Source organism: Coregonus clupeaformis, chromosome 2 (genome assembly GCF_020615455.1).
Source record: "Coregonus clupeaformis isolate EN_2021a chromosome 2, ASM2061545v1, whole genome shotgun sequence".
Taxonomy (NCBI): domain Eukaryota; kingdom Metazoa; phylum Chordata; class Actinopteri; order Salmoniformes; family Salmonidae; genus Coregonus; species Coregonus clupeaformis.
The window spans coordinates 13708090-13725073 of record NC_059193.1 but is presented as its reverse complement, the minus strand read 5'-3'; the positions used below and the strand labels follow the sequence as shown (position 1 = coordinate 13725073).

At 43.9% G+C, this 16984-nt stretch overlaps 1 protein-coding gene across 1 annotated transcript in view; it reads left to right on the top strand.

Annotated features, from left to right (window-relative positions):
• The first annotated feature begins 269 nt into the window (after positions 1 to 269).
• The window catches only part of LOC121587410 (synaptopodin), a 50654-nt gene continuing 33939 nt past the window's right edge, over positions 270 to 16984 (top strand). Inside the window, exons 1-2 of the mRNA XM_041904298.2 lie at positions 270 to 353; positions 14933 to 16912. Coding sequence (XP_041760232.2) covers positions 16702 to 16912 — 211 coding nt within the window. The 5' untranslated portion in view covers positions 270 to 353; positions 14933 to 16701. The remainder of the gene's footprint in view (positions 354 to 14932; positions 16913 to 16984) is intronic.

Genomic DNA, 16984 nt, shown 5'->3' with positions numbered 1-16984 from the left:
GACTCAGCTCGATTATCACGTTGAATGTGACTCACAAACACAACAAGCCGAACCCCCATCACAATGAGGACAGACAAGTCTGATCAGGGACGGGACACACACACACTCTCTCTCTCTCTCTCTCTCTCTCCCTCTCTCTCTCTCTCTCTCTCTCTCTCTCTCTCTCTCTCTCTCTCTCTCTCTCTCTCTCTCCCTCCCTCTCTCTCCCTCTGTCTCTCTGCCCGACCCAGTCTGATGTAGACAAGTCTACCACTCGTTGACAGGGGTCTGGCCCATGTGGCTACCCACCTCTTCCTTAATGGTATCCTGTATAAGGCCGAGGAGACCAAGCCACCTCTCTGGACAGTGTATGGGTATGTATGTGGCTCTATTATTGTTGAAAATCTCTGATTAGAATGTTAATGTCATTCATTAGCTGTTTTTAATTCAGTTTCTACACCCTGTGTTTTCTGAAGCAACATACAAGTTCATCCAGAGTGGATGTTGAATTTATAATATGCAGCATTCTAAATCCTGATTGTGAAAAACCACAGGGTTCAGGCTGTTGTTTAACTAACTAATCAAAGTTAGTCATTCAAACTCAAACCAGATGTTTGCACGTGATTAAAACAGCAGAGGTTAACTAACCTATTAATCTCAATTCAGAACAGTTGACTTCTTCTACCCAGCAGCTATACCTCCACAACTGCGTTTTGTCTGGAGTTTTTCTTTGCTCTAATATATGCCATTTGGGATGCAGAAACAGTGTGGTCTGATGAATATGATCTGTTCCATTGTGTTATCTCTCTCTGTCAGTAATACATTATGATTAATACATGTCCCTCCTTGTCTAATGTAATCCTTTATAGACTGGAAACATGTCCCTCCTTGTCTAATGTAATCCTTTATAGACTGAACCATGACTGTTGATAGTTGTATCATTATGTCATCATTAATCCACATTAACCTTGTTCATCTCCTGAGTGCAATACAGTGCAATGTGTCTCCTCTCATCACCAGGTCCGAGGCAAATAGAGATAAAGCTAATTGATGGCAGCTTTAGTCGTTTAGTTTCCTGACATCCAACTCTTAGAGAACACTGGGGTTATCCTCATGTTCACAACTCTCAGAGAACACTGGGGTTATCCTCATGTTCACAACTCTTAGAGAACACTGGGGTTATCCTCATGTTCACAACTCTTAGAGAACACTGGGGTTATCCTCATGTTCACAACTCTTAGAGAACACTGGGGTTATCCTCATGTTCACAACTCTTAGAGAACACTGGGGTTATCCTCATGTTCACAACTCTCAGAGGACACTGGGGTTATCCTCATGTTCACAACTCTCAGAGAACACTGGGGTTATTCTCATGTTCACAACTCTTAGAGAACACTGGGGTTATCCTCATGTTCACAACTCTTAGAGAACACTGGGGTTATCCTCATGTTCACAACTCTTAGAGAACACTGGGGTTATCCTCATGTTCACAACTCTTAGAGAACACTGGGGTTAGCCTCATGTTCACAACTCTCAGAGAACACTGGGGTTATCCTCATGTTCACAACTCTCAGAGAACACTGGGGTTATCCTCATGTTCACAACTCTTAGAGAACACTGGGGTTATCCTCATGTTCACAACTCTTAGAGAACACTGGGGTTATCCTCATGTTCACAACTCTCAGAGGACACTGGGGTTATCCTCATGTTCACAATTCTCAGAGAACACTGGGGTTATCCTCATGTTCACAACTCTTAGAGAACACTGGGGTTATCCTCATGTTCACAACTCTTAGAGAACACTGGGGTTATCCTCATGTTCACAACTCTCAGAGAACACTGAGGGTTATCCTCATGTTCACAACTCTTAGAGAACCTGGGGTTATCCTCATGTTCACAACTCTTAGAGAACACTGGGGTTATCCTCATGTTCACAACTCTCAGAGGACACTGGGGTTATCCTCATGTTCACAACTCTCAGAGAACACTGGGGTTATCCTCATGTTCACAACTCTTAGAGAACACTGGGGTTATCCTCATGTTCACAACTCTTAGAGAACACTGGGGTTATCCTCATGTTCACAACTCTTAGAGAACACTGGGGTTAGCCTCATGTTCACAACTCTTAGAGAACACTGGGGTTATCCTCATGTTCACAACTCTCATTAAAGCTTTTCCTGTTTCCTTCTCCACCCCTCTATCCTTTATACAGTGTGTGCAGTGGTGTAAAGTACTTAAGTAAAAATACTTTAAAGTACTACTTAAGTAGTGTTTTGGCGTATCTGTACTTTACTTACTATTTCTATTTTTGACAACTTTTAATTTTACTTCACTACATCCCTTAAGAAAATAATGTACTTTTTACTCCATACATTTTCCCTGACTCCCAAAAGTACTCATTACATTTTGAATGCTTAGCAGGACAGGAAAATTCACTTGTACTACCAATTCACTTGTACTTATCAAGAGAACATCCCTGGTCATCTCTGCTGCCTCTGATCTGGCAGACTCACTAATCACACATGCTTCACTTGTAAATTATGTCTACCACTTGTTGGAGTCTGCCCCTGGCTATCTGTCAATAAAAAAAAAACAAGACAATTGGTGCCGTCTGGTTTGCTTACAGATTTTTACAATCACTTTGGCACTAATTTCAGAAACTTGACGTCATTTTTCAAAACTCTAGACACAAAACTCACAACCAATGATCAAAATGCACATTTTTCAAAACTCTGACACTTTTTTTCAATTGCTTGGATACAATACACATAAAACTAAGATCATTTGTTCATTTAACAAAAATCACCTGTTCAATATGACACAACTTAACATCAAAGCACAACTATTTCAAAAGGCAATTCACACATTGCATTTCAGATGAGTGTCTATTCATTTCATTACAATTATCCAACTATCAATTGATACAACTGCTCAAAATGATAAGTAACTGTTGCATTACTCTTAATGCATAGTTGTATGGAAACAGACAAACAATATTCCATGTTTAGATCATGAAAGTTTCAAAGTAACGAGATTCATTGTCACCAATTAGCGTGGAGCATGAACCAATTAGACTACATTATCTATGGATGTAATATTTCATCATCATTCTTTATCAGACAGTTTCTATGGTCCCCTTGTAACCTTCCTTGATGAGCTCGATCAGGCCTGTAGAGCTGATGGCGTGACCTATGTCATTGTGTGGGATAATGTCAGGTTCCACCATGCTCATATGGTGCAAGCATGGTTTCAGGCCCATGCACAATTTACCACCCTGTATTTACCCCCATACTCTCCTTTCCTTAACCCGATTGAGGAATTTTTCTCCACATGGAGATGGAAGGTTTATGATAGGCGCCCTCATCAACAAGTCACTCTTCTCCAGGCCATGGATGACGCATGCAATGACATCACGGCAGACCAGTGTCAGGCCTGGATTCGCCATGGCCAAAGGTTTTTTCCAAGATGTTTGGCTAATGAAAACATCCATTGTGATGTAGATGGGAACCTGTGGCCAAATCCACAAGACAGAGTTGATGAAAATGTAGAAGTACAGTAATCACTCCTATGTTTTGCTTTTTACAGTACAAGCAAGCATGTTGAGGAACACTGCATTTGATGTTTTACAGTACTGTATTGTTTTTCATCAATATATTTCAGATTTTGTTCAATGATTCCATTGTGTCTGTAGTATTCTCTCTACTACTGCAGTACTTTTACAGGGATGTATTTACATGTAGTACCATAATGAAACATGTATCACCTATTTTGTACTACAATATTTAATGATCGTACGAACAATGACACAGTGAAACTATCGGTTGCTTGTGTGTGGGTGATCTAAATTAACGTTTCATTGGTATTTCACAATTAATTTGTTTTTTGAACCAATGATTGTGCAAGTGCAAGATTTCTTTCAAGATATGAATGCACAATGCAATGTTTTGATCATTGGACAGCCTGTGTTACAAGTGACGACCGTTTTGAGTTTTGTGTCTAGAGTTTTGAAAAATGACGTCAAGGTTCTGAAATTAGTGCCAAAGTGATTGTAAAAAACTATAATATAAGGAATTTGAAATGATTTATACTTTTACTTTTACTTTTGATACATAAGTAGATTTAAAACCAAATACTTTTAGACTTTTACTCAAGTAGTATTTTACTGGGTGACTTTCACTTTTACTTGAGTCATTTTCTATTAAGGTATCTTTCTTTTACTCAAGTATGACAATTAGGTGCTTTTTCCACCACTGTGTGTGTGTGTGTGTGTGTGTGTGTGTGTGTGTGTGTGTGTGTGTGTGTGCGTGTGTGTGTGTGTGCATCTGTGTGTGTGTGTCTGCATCTGTGTGTGTGTGTGTGTGTGTGTGTGTGTGTGTGTCGTGTGTGTGTGTGTGTACATCTGTGTGTGTGTGTCTGAATCTGTGTGTGTGTGTGTGTGTGTATCTGTGTGTATCTCTGTGTGTGTGTGTGTGTGTGTGTGTGTGTGTGTGTGTGTGTGTGTGTGTGTGTGTGTGTGTGTGTGTGTGTGTGTGTGTGTGTGTGTGTGTGTGTGTGTGTGTGTGTTTGTATCCCATTTTCAGTTTTTGGGGGGTGTTTTGTAATCTCTATAATTTGCATAGGTGGGTGGAGAGTTACAATATTTACACTATTTGGCAGTGAAGAAGTGCTCATTAAAAAGCATTAGACTGGTAGAGAACCAGACCAACAGATTACAGCATATTAGCTAAAGATGTGGAAACCAAAAACCACTGTCTCAAAAAAAAGGAACTATCCCCATCTCAAAACTCCCACCATCCCAGTCCCCTTCCGGATGGTTCCTTTTTGTTACAGTTCCTATTGGATTGTTTCCTACACTCTTAGAATTAGTGGTGACTCGAGGAACCCTGGAGTTCCTCAAGGAACCATCGGAGTTCCTCAAGGAACCATCAGAGTTCCTCAAGGAACCATTGCTAGTCAATGGTTCATATTTGTACCTTCGGTTAGTTGAGGGGTTACTGGACGAACCTTTAATCTGGTTCAGGTTATCGATCAACCTACCAAGGTAGTTACAAACAGCAAAGGAATGAAATCATCAACATGTATTGATCACATCTTTACTAATGCTGCAGACATTTTTTAGAAAGCAATATCCAAATCCATTGGATGTAGTGATCACAATATAGTAGCCATATCTAGGAAAACCAAAGTTCCAAAGGCTGGGCCTAATATAGTGTATAAGAGGTCATACTGAAGTTTTGTAGTGATTCCTATGTTGTTGATGTAAAGAATATTTGTTGGTCCGTGGTGTGTAATGAGGAGCAACCAGACGCTGCACTTGATTTTTGGGGCGTTTGTATCACTTGATTTACAACATGCCTACCACTTTGAAGATGCAAAATATTTTTTATTGTGAAACAAACAAGAAATAAGACAAATAAACAGAAAACTTGAGCGTTCATAACTATTCACCTCTGTGATGAGTGTGGTTAGAAGGAGTCAGGCCAGGAGGGTAAATCACAGAATACAGAGTTTATTCCGTCGTACACAGTTGCGCTGGATAGCGACAACAAAATACAGGCACAGGGGAACAATCTACCCCGGCAATACAAGGTACGAGTAGCTCCAACAAAATACAGGCACAGGGGAATAATCTACCCCGGCAATACAAGGTACGAGTAGGTCAACCGAGCTTCACTCAACTCACATAAAACAATCACCCACAAGGACAAGGGGGCAGAGGGAACACTTATACATGTACTAATGAGGGGATAAGAACCAGGTGTGTGTAATTGACAAGACAAGACAAATTTAATGATGATATATGGAGCGGCAGTGGCTAGTAAGCCGGTGACAACGAGGTACAGCGTTTACCCGGAGGTTTATCGCGCAATCCCCCGCCCGATGAGGTGGTAACTTGGTAGCCTGCGTTTTAGAGAATGCGTGCGCCAAATCGAGGTATTCGAGGTATTCGGGGGGAATGCGCACGGTGGAGGTACTGTCTGGACTTTCCACCGTGGTTGCACCAACGGAAACACCTAGACACCTATCCTGACACTCTCGCGACCACCCAGTGAGAACCCTCTGCGGCCATGAGAAGGTGGGGTTGTGGACTGCTAACCAAGGGATCCCTAATACCACAGGGAAAGCAGGGGACTCAATAATAAAAAAAAGTGATCTGCTCACAATGAGTCTCCTGGGTAATCATGGTGATTGGTGCAGTAACTTCCTGAACAAACCCGGACCCTAATGGTCGACTATCAAGTGCTCTGATGGGGAGTGGAACGGATAGGGGAACCAATGAAATGCCTAGACGGCGTGAGAATGCCCTGTCCATAAAGTTCCCAGCTGCGCCTGAATCGACTAGCGCCTTACACTGGGAAACTACCATGTGATCTGGAAAGTAGATAGGTAGAGTACAGTGCGCAGCAGAGGGCTCTGAACGAGTGTGGGTGTTCGATACCTGAGGTGATGCGAGAGTGACCTGCCTGCCGCCTCCAGACCAAAAGGACGTTGACGACCACGTGTGGTGTACTGTCCCTTCGTGCCACCCGAGTGACACTGTAGCTGTCGTCCTCCGCTCTCTCGGACGGCGGCTCCACCCAGCTCTATCAGCTCGTGATCCGAATCGGACGGGGTGGGAATGGGCAGACCCCTTCCAGGACGTCCTCTGGCTTCCAGCAGGTTGTCCAAACGGATAGCCATGTCCACCAGTTGCGTGAAGGACAACATGGTGTCCCGGCAGGCTAGCTCCCATCGGACGTCCTCCCGCAGATGGCACTGGAAATGGTCGATCAGGGCCCGCTCGTTCCACCCTGACCCCGCTGCAAGAGTCCGAAACTCCAAAGCGAAGTCCTGCGCGGTCCTCGTCTCCTGCCTCAGGTGGACCAGCCGCTCGCCCGCCTCTCGACCTTCGGGCGGGTGATCGAAGACAGCCCGAAAGAGGCGAGCTAACTTCCTGTAGTTCTCCAATGCGGCTCCTCCTTCATTCCAAACTGCGTTGGCCCACTCCAGGGCTTTCCCCGAGAGGCAGGAAACAAGGGCGGACACTTTCTCCCACTCCGATGGGACCGGCCTGTTGCTGGAGAAGTAGAGCTCCAATTGGAGGAGGAATCCTTGGCAGAGCGCCGCCATCCTGTCGAACTCCCGTGGTCGGGATATCTAGATCCCTCCGGGTGCTGGGGTGTGGGTGGCTGGATCCGGTTGGCCAACTGGTCTCGACAGATCGGGTCCTCTCCTCTCCAGATGTTGGACGACCTGAAGAACCCGATCCATCGCTTCCCCCAAGCTGGCCAGCATTGTGGAATGCTCCTGGACCCGTACCACAACTCCAGGCATGCGCTCCTCTCCCGCTGACTCCATAGCGGGTGGGTGATTCTGTGATGAGTGTGATTAGAAGGAGTCAGGAGCAGGAGGGTAAATCACAGAATACAGAGTTTATTCCGTTGTACACAGTTGCGCTGGATAGCGACAACAAATTACAGGCACAGGGGAATAATCTACCCCGGCAATACAAGGTACGAGTAGCTCAACCGAGCAACTGTCACGATCGTCGGTGAGAGAGGAGGACCAAGGCGCAGCGTTGAATGCGAACATATTTATTTATATAATGATCACACGAACAAAACGAAAACGTGACGTCCCTGGTTACATACACGAACCAACACGGAACAAGAAACCACAATGAATGAATGCCTAACGGCTACCTAAGTATGACTCCCAATCAGAGACAACGAGCTACAGCCGTCTCCGATTGGGAGCCACCCTGGCCAACATAGATATACAACAACTAGAACCAACACACATGAAAACTCACACCCTGGCTCAACATACTAGAGTCCCCAGAGCCAGGGCGTGACAGCAACACTCAACTCACATAAAACAATCACCCACAAGGACAAGGGGGCAGAGGGAACACTTATACACGGACTAATGAGGGGATATGAACCAGGTGTGTGTAATTGACAAGACAAGACAAATGGAATGATGATATTTGGAGTGGCAGTGGCAAGTAAGCCGGTGACGATGAACGCCAAAGCCTGCCCGAACAAGGAGGGGAGGAAGCCTCGGCGGAAGTCGTGACAACCTCCCCAAAGTCAATACTTTGTAGAGCCACCTTTTGCTGCAATTACAGCTGCAAGTCTCTTGGGGTATGTCTCTATAAGCTTGGCACATCTAGCCACTGGGATTTTTGCCCATTCTTCAAGGCAAAACTGCTCCAGCTCCTTCAAGTTGGATGGGTTCCACTGGTGTACAGCAATCTTTAAGTCATACCACAGATTCTCAATTGGATTGAGGTCTGGGCTTTGACTAGCAGTATGCTTAGGGTCATTGTCCTGCTGGAAGGTGAACCTCCGTCCCAGTCTCAAATCTCTGGAAGACTGAAACAGGTTTCCCTCAAGAATTTCCCTGTATTTAGCGCCATCCATCATTCCTTCAATATTGACCAGTTTTCCAGTCCCTGCCGATGAAGATCATCCCCACAGCATGATGCTGCCACCACCATGCTTCACTGTTGGGATGGTGTTCTCGGGGTGATGAGACGTGTTGGGTTTGCGCCAGACATAGCGTTTTCCTTGATGACCAAAAAGCTCAATTTTAGTCTCATCTGACCAGAGTACCTTCTTCCATATGTTTGGGGAGTCTCCCAGCTCTGTGGAGTGTACGGCTTAAAGTGGTCCTATGGACATATACTCCAATCTCCGCTGTGGAGCATTGCAGGTCCTTCAGAGTTATCTTTGGTCTCTTTGTTGCCTCTGATTAATGGCCTCCTTGCCTGGTCCGTGGGTTTTGGTGGGCGGCCCTCTCTTGGCAGGTTTGTTGTGGTGCCATATTCTTTCCATTTTTTAATAATGGATTTAATGGTGCTCCGTGGGATGTTCAAAGTTTCTGATATTTTTTTATAAACCAACCCTGATCTGTACTTCTCCACAACTTTGTCCTTGACCTGTTTGGAGAGCTCCTTGGTCTTCATGGTGCCACTTGCTTGGTGGTGCCCCTTGCTTAGTTGTGTTGCAGACTCAGGGACCTTTCAGAGCAGGTGTATATATACTGAGATCATGTGACAGATCATGCGACACTTAGATTGCACACAGGTGGACTTTATTTAACTAATTATGTGACTTCTGAAGGTAATTGGTTGCACCAAATCTTATTTAGGGGCTTCATAGCAAAGGGGGTGAATATATATGCACGCACCACTTTTCCGTTATAATTTTTTTTAGAATTTTTCTAAACAAGTTATTTTTTTCATTCCACTTCACCAATTTGGACTATATTGTGTATGTCCATTACAGGTTGTAATGCAACGAAATAGGAAAAATGCCAAGGGGGATGAATACTTTTGCAAGTGTGTGCCCTCAGGTTTGGAGGGAAGCAAAAGTTATTCCCCTACCTAAGGATAATAAAGCCCCCTTTACTGGCTCAAATAGCCGACCAATCAGCCTGTTACCAACCCTTAGTAAACTTTTTGGGAAAATGGTGTTTGACCAGATACAATGCTACACAGTAGACAAATTGACAACAGACTTTCAGCACGCTTATAGGGAAGGGCATTCAACAAGCACAGCACTTACACAAATGACTGATGATTGGCTGAGAGATTGTGCGGGCTGTTTTCTTAGACTTCAGTGCAGCTTTTGACATTATCGATCATAGTCTATTGCGGGAAAAACATATGTGTTATGGCTTTACACCCCCTGCTATATTGTGGATAAAGAGTTACCTGTCTAACAGAACACAGAGGGTGTTCTTTAATGGAAGCCTCTCCAACAAAATCCAGGTAGAATCAGGAATTCCCCAGGGCAGCTGTCTAGGCCCCTTACTTTTTTAAATCTTTACTAACGACATGCCACTGGCTTTCAGTAAAGCCAGTGTGTCTATGTATGCAGACGACTCAACACTATACACGTCAGCTACCACAGAGACTGAAATGACTGCAACACTTAACAAAGTGTGGCAGTTAGTTTCAGAATGGGTGGCAAGGAATAAGTTAGTCCTAAATATTTATAAAACTAAAGGCATTGTATTTAGGACAAATCATTCACTAATCCCTAAACCTCAACTAAATATTTTAATGAATAATGTCGAAATTGAGCAAGTTGAGGAAACTAAACTGCTTGGAGTAACCCATGATTGTAAACTGTCATGGTCAAAACATATTGATACAACAGTAGCTAAGATGGGGAGAAGTCTGTCTATAGTAAAGCGCTGCTCTGCATTCTTAACAGAACTATCAACAAGGCAGGTCCTACAGGCCCTAGTTTTGTCGCACCTGGACTACTGTTCAGTCGTGTTGTCAGGTGCCACAAAGAGGGACTGGCCCTCGGATGTACACCACCAGTCAAAAGTTTGGACACACCTACTCATTCAAGGGTTTTTCTTTATTTTTACTATTTTTTACATTGTAGAATAATAGTGAAGACATCAAAACTATGAAACAACTCATACGGAATCATGTAGCAAACAAAAAAGTGTTAAAACAAATCAAAATATATTATATTTGAGATTCTTCAAATAGCCACCCTTTGCCTTGATGACAGCTTTGCAAACTCTTGGCATTCTCTCAACCAGCTTCACCGAAAAATGCTTTTCCAACAGTCTTGAAGGAGTTCCCACATATGCTGAGCACTTGTTGGCTGCTATTCCTTCACTCTGTGGTCCGACTCATCCCAAACCATCTTGGGTTGAGGTTGGGTGATTGTGGAGGCCAGGTCATCTGATGCAGCACTCCATCACTCTCCTTCTTGGTAAAATAGCCATTACACAGCCTGGAGGTGTGTTGGGTCATTGTCCTGTTGAAAAACAAATGATAGTCCCACTAAGACCAAACCAGATGGGTTGGCGTATCGCTGTAGAATGCTGTGATAGCCATGCTGGTTAAGTGTGCCTTGAATTGTGAAGACAATGTAGTCTTGAATCTACAATGTAGTCTCCTGAGTGGCGCAGTGGTCTAAGGCACTGCATCGCAATGCTAACTGTGCCACTAGAGATCCTGGTTCGAATCCAGGCTCTGTCGCAGCCGGCCGCGACCAGGAGACTCATGGGCGGCGCACAATTGGCCCAGTGTCGTCCAGGGTAGGGGAGGGAATGGCCGGCAGGGATGTAGCTCAGTTGATAGGGCATGGTGTTTGCAACGCCAGGGTTGTGGGTTCGTTTCCCACGGGGGGCCAGTATAAAAAAAAAAATATATATATATGTATTCACTAACTGTAAGTCGCTCTGGATAAGAGCGTCTGCTAAAATGTGTAAAATGTAAACTGAATTCTAAATAAATTACAGACAGTGTCACCAGCAAAGCACCCCCCCCACACCATCACACCTTCTCCTCCATACTTCACGGTGGGAAATATACATGCGGAGATCATCCATTCACCCATACAGAGTCTTGAAATGTTCCGTATTGACTGACCTTCAGTTCTTAAAAGTAGTGATGCACCATCATTTCAACTCATATTTTATTATATCCCTGTGTTGGCTCCCTCCTAGGTTCCCCCCCATACATCTCTGTGTTGGCTCCCTCCTAGGTTCCCCCCCATACATCCCTGTGTTGGCTCCCTCCTAGGTCCCCCCATACATCCCTGTGTTGGCTCCCTCCTAGGTCCCCCTCCATACATCCCTGTGTTGGCTCCCTCCTAGGTTCCCCCCTATACATCCCTGTGTTGGCTCCCTCCTAGGTTCCCCCTATACATCCCTGTGTTGGCTCCCTCCTAGGTTCCCCCCTATACATCCCTGTGTTGGCTCCCTCCTAGGTTCCCCCTATACATCCCTGTGTTGGCTCCCTCCTAGGTCCCCCTATACATCCCTGTGTTGGCTCCCTCCTAGGTCCCCCCTAGACATCCCTGTGTTGGCTCCCTCCTAGGTCCCCCCTATACATCCCTGTGTTGGCTCCCTCCTAGGTCCCCCTCCATACATCCCTGTGTTGGCTCCCTCCTAGGTCCCCCCTAGACATCCCTGTGTTGGCTCCCTCCTAGGTCCCCCCTAGACATCCCTGTGTTGGCTCCCTCCTAGGTTCCCCTCCATACATCCCTGTGTTGGCTCCCTCCTAGGTCCCCCTCCATACATCCCTGTGTTGGCTCCCTCCTAGGTTCCCCCTATACATCCCTGTGTTGGCTCTAGTGAGTGAAGGAATAGCAGCCAACAAGTGCTCAGCATATGTGGGAACTCCTTCAAGACTGTTGGAAAAGCATTTTTCGGTGAAGCTGGTTGAGAGAATGCCAAGAGTGTGCAAAGCTGTCATCAAGGCAAAGGGTGGCTATTTGAAGAATCTCAAATATAATATATATTGATTTTTTTAAACACTTTTTTGGTTACTACATGATTCCATATGTGTTATTTCATAGTTTTGATGTCTTCACTATTATTCTACAATGTAGAAAATAGTAAAAATAAAGACAAACCCTGGAATGAGTCGGTGTGTCCAAACTTTTGACTGGTACTGTACACCGAGAGCTAACATTATTAACGTGCATGTCAATCTCTCCTGGCTCAAGGTGGAGGAGAGATTGACATCATCACTACATTGACATGTTGAATGCACCGAGCTGTCTGTTTGAACTACTGGCACACAGCTCAGACACCTATGCATACCCCACAATACATGCCACCAGAGGTCTTTTCACAGTCCCCAAGTCCAGAACAGACTATGGGAGGTGCACAGTACTACATAGAGCCATGACTACATGGAACTCTATTCCACATCAAGTAACTCATGCAAGCAGTAAAATTAGATTAAAAAACAGATAAAAATAAACCTTATGGAACAGCGGGGACTGTGAAGCAACACAAACACAGGCACAGACACATGCATAGTAACATACGATAACATGCGCACTATACACACACGTACACATACATTTTGTATTGTAATGTTTTAAAAAATGTATAACTGCCTTAATTTTGCTGGACCCCAGGAAGAGTAGCTGCTGCCTTGGCAGCAGCTAAAGGGGATCCATAATAAATACAAATACAAATACAAATTCAGTTTACAGATCAATACATCAGTGAGTCAGAGAGGGTAGAAATTAATTCAGTTTACAGATGAATACCTCAGTGAGTCAGAGATGGTAGAAATGAATTCAGTTTACAGATGAATAACTCAGTGAGTCAGAGAGGGTAGAAATGCATTCAGTTTACAGATGAATACCTCAGTGAGTCAGAGAGGGTAGAAATGAATTCAGTTTACAGATGAATACCTCAGTGAGTCAGAGAGGGTAGAAATGAATTCAGTTTACAGATGAATACCTCAGTGAGTCAGAGAGGGTAGAAATGCATTCAGTTTACAGATGAATACATCAGTGAGTCAGAGAGGGTAGAAATGAATTCAGTTTACAGATGAATACCTCAGTGAGTCAGAGAGGGTAGAAATGAATTCAGTGTACAGATGAATACCTCAGTGAGTCAGAGAGGGTAGAAATACATTCAGTTTACAGATGAATACATCAGTGAGCCAGAGAGGGTAGAAATGAATTCAGTTTACAGATGAATACATCAGTGAGTCAGAGAGGGTAGAAATGAATTCAGTTTACAGATGAATACCTCAGTGAGTCAGAGAGGGTAGAAATGCATTCAGTTTACAGATGAATACATCAGTGAGTCAGAGAGGGTAGAAATACATTCAGTTTACAGATGAATACATCAGTGAGCCAGAGAGGGTAGAAATGAATTCAGTTTACAGATGAATACATCAGTGAGTCAGAGAGGGTAAAAATGCATTCAGTTTACAGATGAATACCTCAGTGAGTCAGAGAGGGTAGAAATGCATTTAGTTTACAGATGAATACCTCAGTTAGTCAGAGAGGGTAGAAATGCATTCAGTTTACAGATGAATACCTCAGTGAGTCAGAGAGGGTAGAAATGAATTCAGTTTACAGATGAATACCTCAGTGAGTCAGAGAGGGTAGAAATGAATTAAGTTTACAGATGAATACATCAGTGAGTCAGTGAGGGTAGAAATTAATTCAGTTTACAGATGAATACATCAGTGAGTCAGAGAGGGTAGAAATGAATTCAGTTTACAGATGAATACCTCAGTGAGTCAGAGAGGGTAGAAATGAATTCAGTGTACAGATGAATACCTCAGTGAGTCAGAGAGGGTAGAAATACATTCAGTTTACAGATGAATACATCAGTGAGCCAGAGAGGGTAGAAATGAATTCAGTTTACAGATGAATACATCAGTGAGTCAGAGAGGGTAGAAATGAATTCAGTTTACAGATGAATACCTCAGTGAGTCAGAGAGGGTAGAAATGCATTCAGTTTAGAGATGAATACATCAGTGAGTCAGAGAGGGTAGAAATGAATTCAGTTTACAGATGAATACCTCAGTGAGTCAGAGAGGGTAGAAATGAATTCAGTGTACAGATGAATACGTCAGTGAGTCAGAGAGGGTAGAAATACATTCAGTTTACAGATGAATACATCAGTGAGTCAGAGAGGGTAGAAATGAATTCAGTTTACAGATGAATACATCAGTGAGTCAGAGAGGGTAGAAATGCATTCAGTTTACAGATGAATACCTCAGTGAGTCAGAGAGGGTAGAAATGCATTTAGTTTACAGATGAATACCTCAGTTAGTCAGAGAGGGTAGAAATGCATTCAGTTTACAGATGAATACCTCAGTTAGTCAGAGAGGGTAGAAATGAATTCAGTTTACAGATGAATACATCAGTGAGTCAGAGAGGGTAGAAATGAATTCAGTTTACAGATGAATACCTCAGTGAGTCAGAGAGGGTAGAAATGAATTTAGTTTACAGATGAATACCTCAGTGAGTCAGAGAGGGTAGAAATGAATTCAGTTTACAGATGAATACATCAGTGAGTCAGAGAGGGTAGAAATGAATTCAGTTTACAGATGAATACATCAGTGAGTCAGAGAGGGTAGAAATGAATTCAGTTTACAGATGAATACATCAGTGAGTCAGTGAGGGTAGAAATTAATTCAGTTTTTAGATCTTCTTCTTCTTCTCCTGTCTTTCAGGTGATAGTGTTTCAGACCTGGACACCGCACGGCCTTGGAGACAGAACCGGTGGAGATCAGCCTCTCATAACAACAACAGCTTTACTCTTCCTGAATCCTACAGCACCAAAGTCTACCACACACTCCTTCAATAGGGACTGGAGAAAGATCACCCAGACTAAGAGTTGAAGTATCACCCAAACTAAGAGTTGAAGTATCACCCAGACTAAGAGTTGAAGTATCACCCAGACTAAGAGTTGAAGTATCACCCAGACTAAGAGTTGAAGTATCACCCAGACTAAGAGTTGAAGTATCACCCAGACTAAGAGTTGAAGTATCACCCAGACTAAGAGTTCAAGTATCACCCAGACTAAGAGTTCAAGTATCACCCAGACTAAGAGTTGAAGTATCACTCAGACTGGATAAACAAATAACTTCCCTTAACATAGACATTGTTATCTCCTAAATACACCCATTGACAACTGGAATGGCAGAGGGATCAGACTGAGAACTCTGCTGTCTGGGCCTCAGCTCTAATGACAATGTATGGATATAATGTTAATGTATAATGGGAACATATTGTACATCTCTGCATCTAATCCAAAGCAACATCCATCAGGACTAAAACGTGACTCCCAGCTCGACTCCTGCGTGATTAAAAGTCAAACTCCAAAGAAGATATGAATTATTCTGTTTATAGAAGCTTTTCTGGGCTTAGTCTATGTATATACTTAATGTATGAGACTCGTTAATGTATATGAATCTCACACAGGAAGCCATCTGGATGAGATATAAATGCATGGATGATTGCAACAATAAAGAAAAGATAGAGCTGAAGTATCGGCCAGCGGCGCCCGACGACTCCTGACTGCTCTTAGGAGTGACCTTTCTAGAGTGCAACGTTGTTTCTCACTCTGTCCGAACCAAACGGCAGGAAGCTTTGAAACATGGACACCCCGGTCGCCCCCCCTCCTCTGCATTGTTGAGTTATGGTCTTCCAAGATAAAGAGCCGCTTTCTCCACAATAAAAAATAATCTGTCAGGGAGAGATTGCAATGCAGTCAACAGGCATGTTTTGGTGGCCGGACTAAGAAAGAAAAGAAAGAAAGATTGAAAGAAAGGGGGAGGAAGAGAAAATAAACGTCTGGGTTTTGGAGAAAGAGAAAGATTGAGAGGGAGGGAAGACAGACACAAACAGAAATAGAAAAGTTTGATGGTTTCTCAGCCTTTCTCCTTTAGCTGGAGATTTGTAGTAGAGCACATCGCTATTGTGAAAGCGTCTTGGCTGTGGTCCATGGGAACTGATCCAGTGTGCTGTGTGTCTGTGGAGCTCCCAGCCTGCTTTAGTCTCCTGGGAGGTCCCTGATACTGTTACTGGTAGGTCCTGTGCAGTAACACTGTGTCAGAACCAGAGGAACGGTACACCTCTCCCGTCCGTCAGCCTCCCTCCCTGCTAGCTAGCTACAGGACTAAAAGGACTAAAGGAAACTTAAAGGAGGATTACTGAAGAAAGTCCAAAGGGAGAGACGTGTCCAGCAGCAGGAAAAGCAACATGGACAGCTAAGATTCTGCTTATCCACTGGTGATTCACTTTTTTTTTTGCTCCACTCGCTCCAAAAGAGGACTGTCTGAACTTAACTCTGAACGCTCCCCCAAAACGGTGATCCTCAAACTGACATACAGAACAAGCCAGGGAGGGCTGCAGACGGCAGAAGAAGAGACAGTAACTGTGGAGCAAAACAGAGGAGAAGCAGAGGAGCTCCTGAACTCCGCAGCAGAGCAGCAAAGCGATGGAGTTGGAGATGGAGAGGAGTCATATGTCTGTGAGGAGAGGGGTAAGCTGGAGCCCAGGTGTTGGGAGGAAGACCCTTCAGGTGGGGCATGGCGTGAACATGGACACCAGCAACAGAGAGAGTGATGCATCTTGGGAGAGGCGGGACTACGGAGGGATCAAAGGACAGGTGACATCGACCTCCACCAGTCAGCTGTCTCGGAAAACCAGTAAGTTTGACGTTTATTCTATTTAAATGGCTTTGGGTTCTAGTTGGCTGCTGGTTTCTAATTGGATAACTT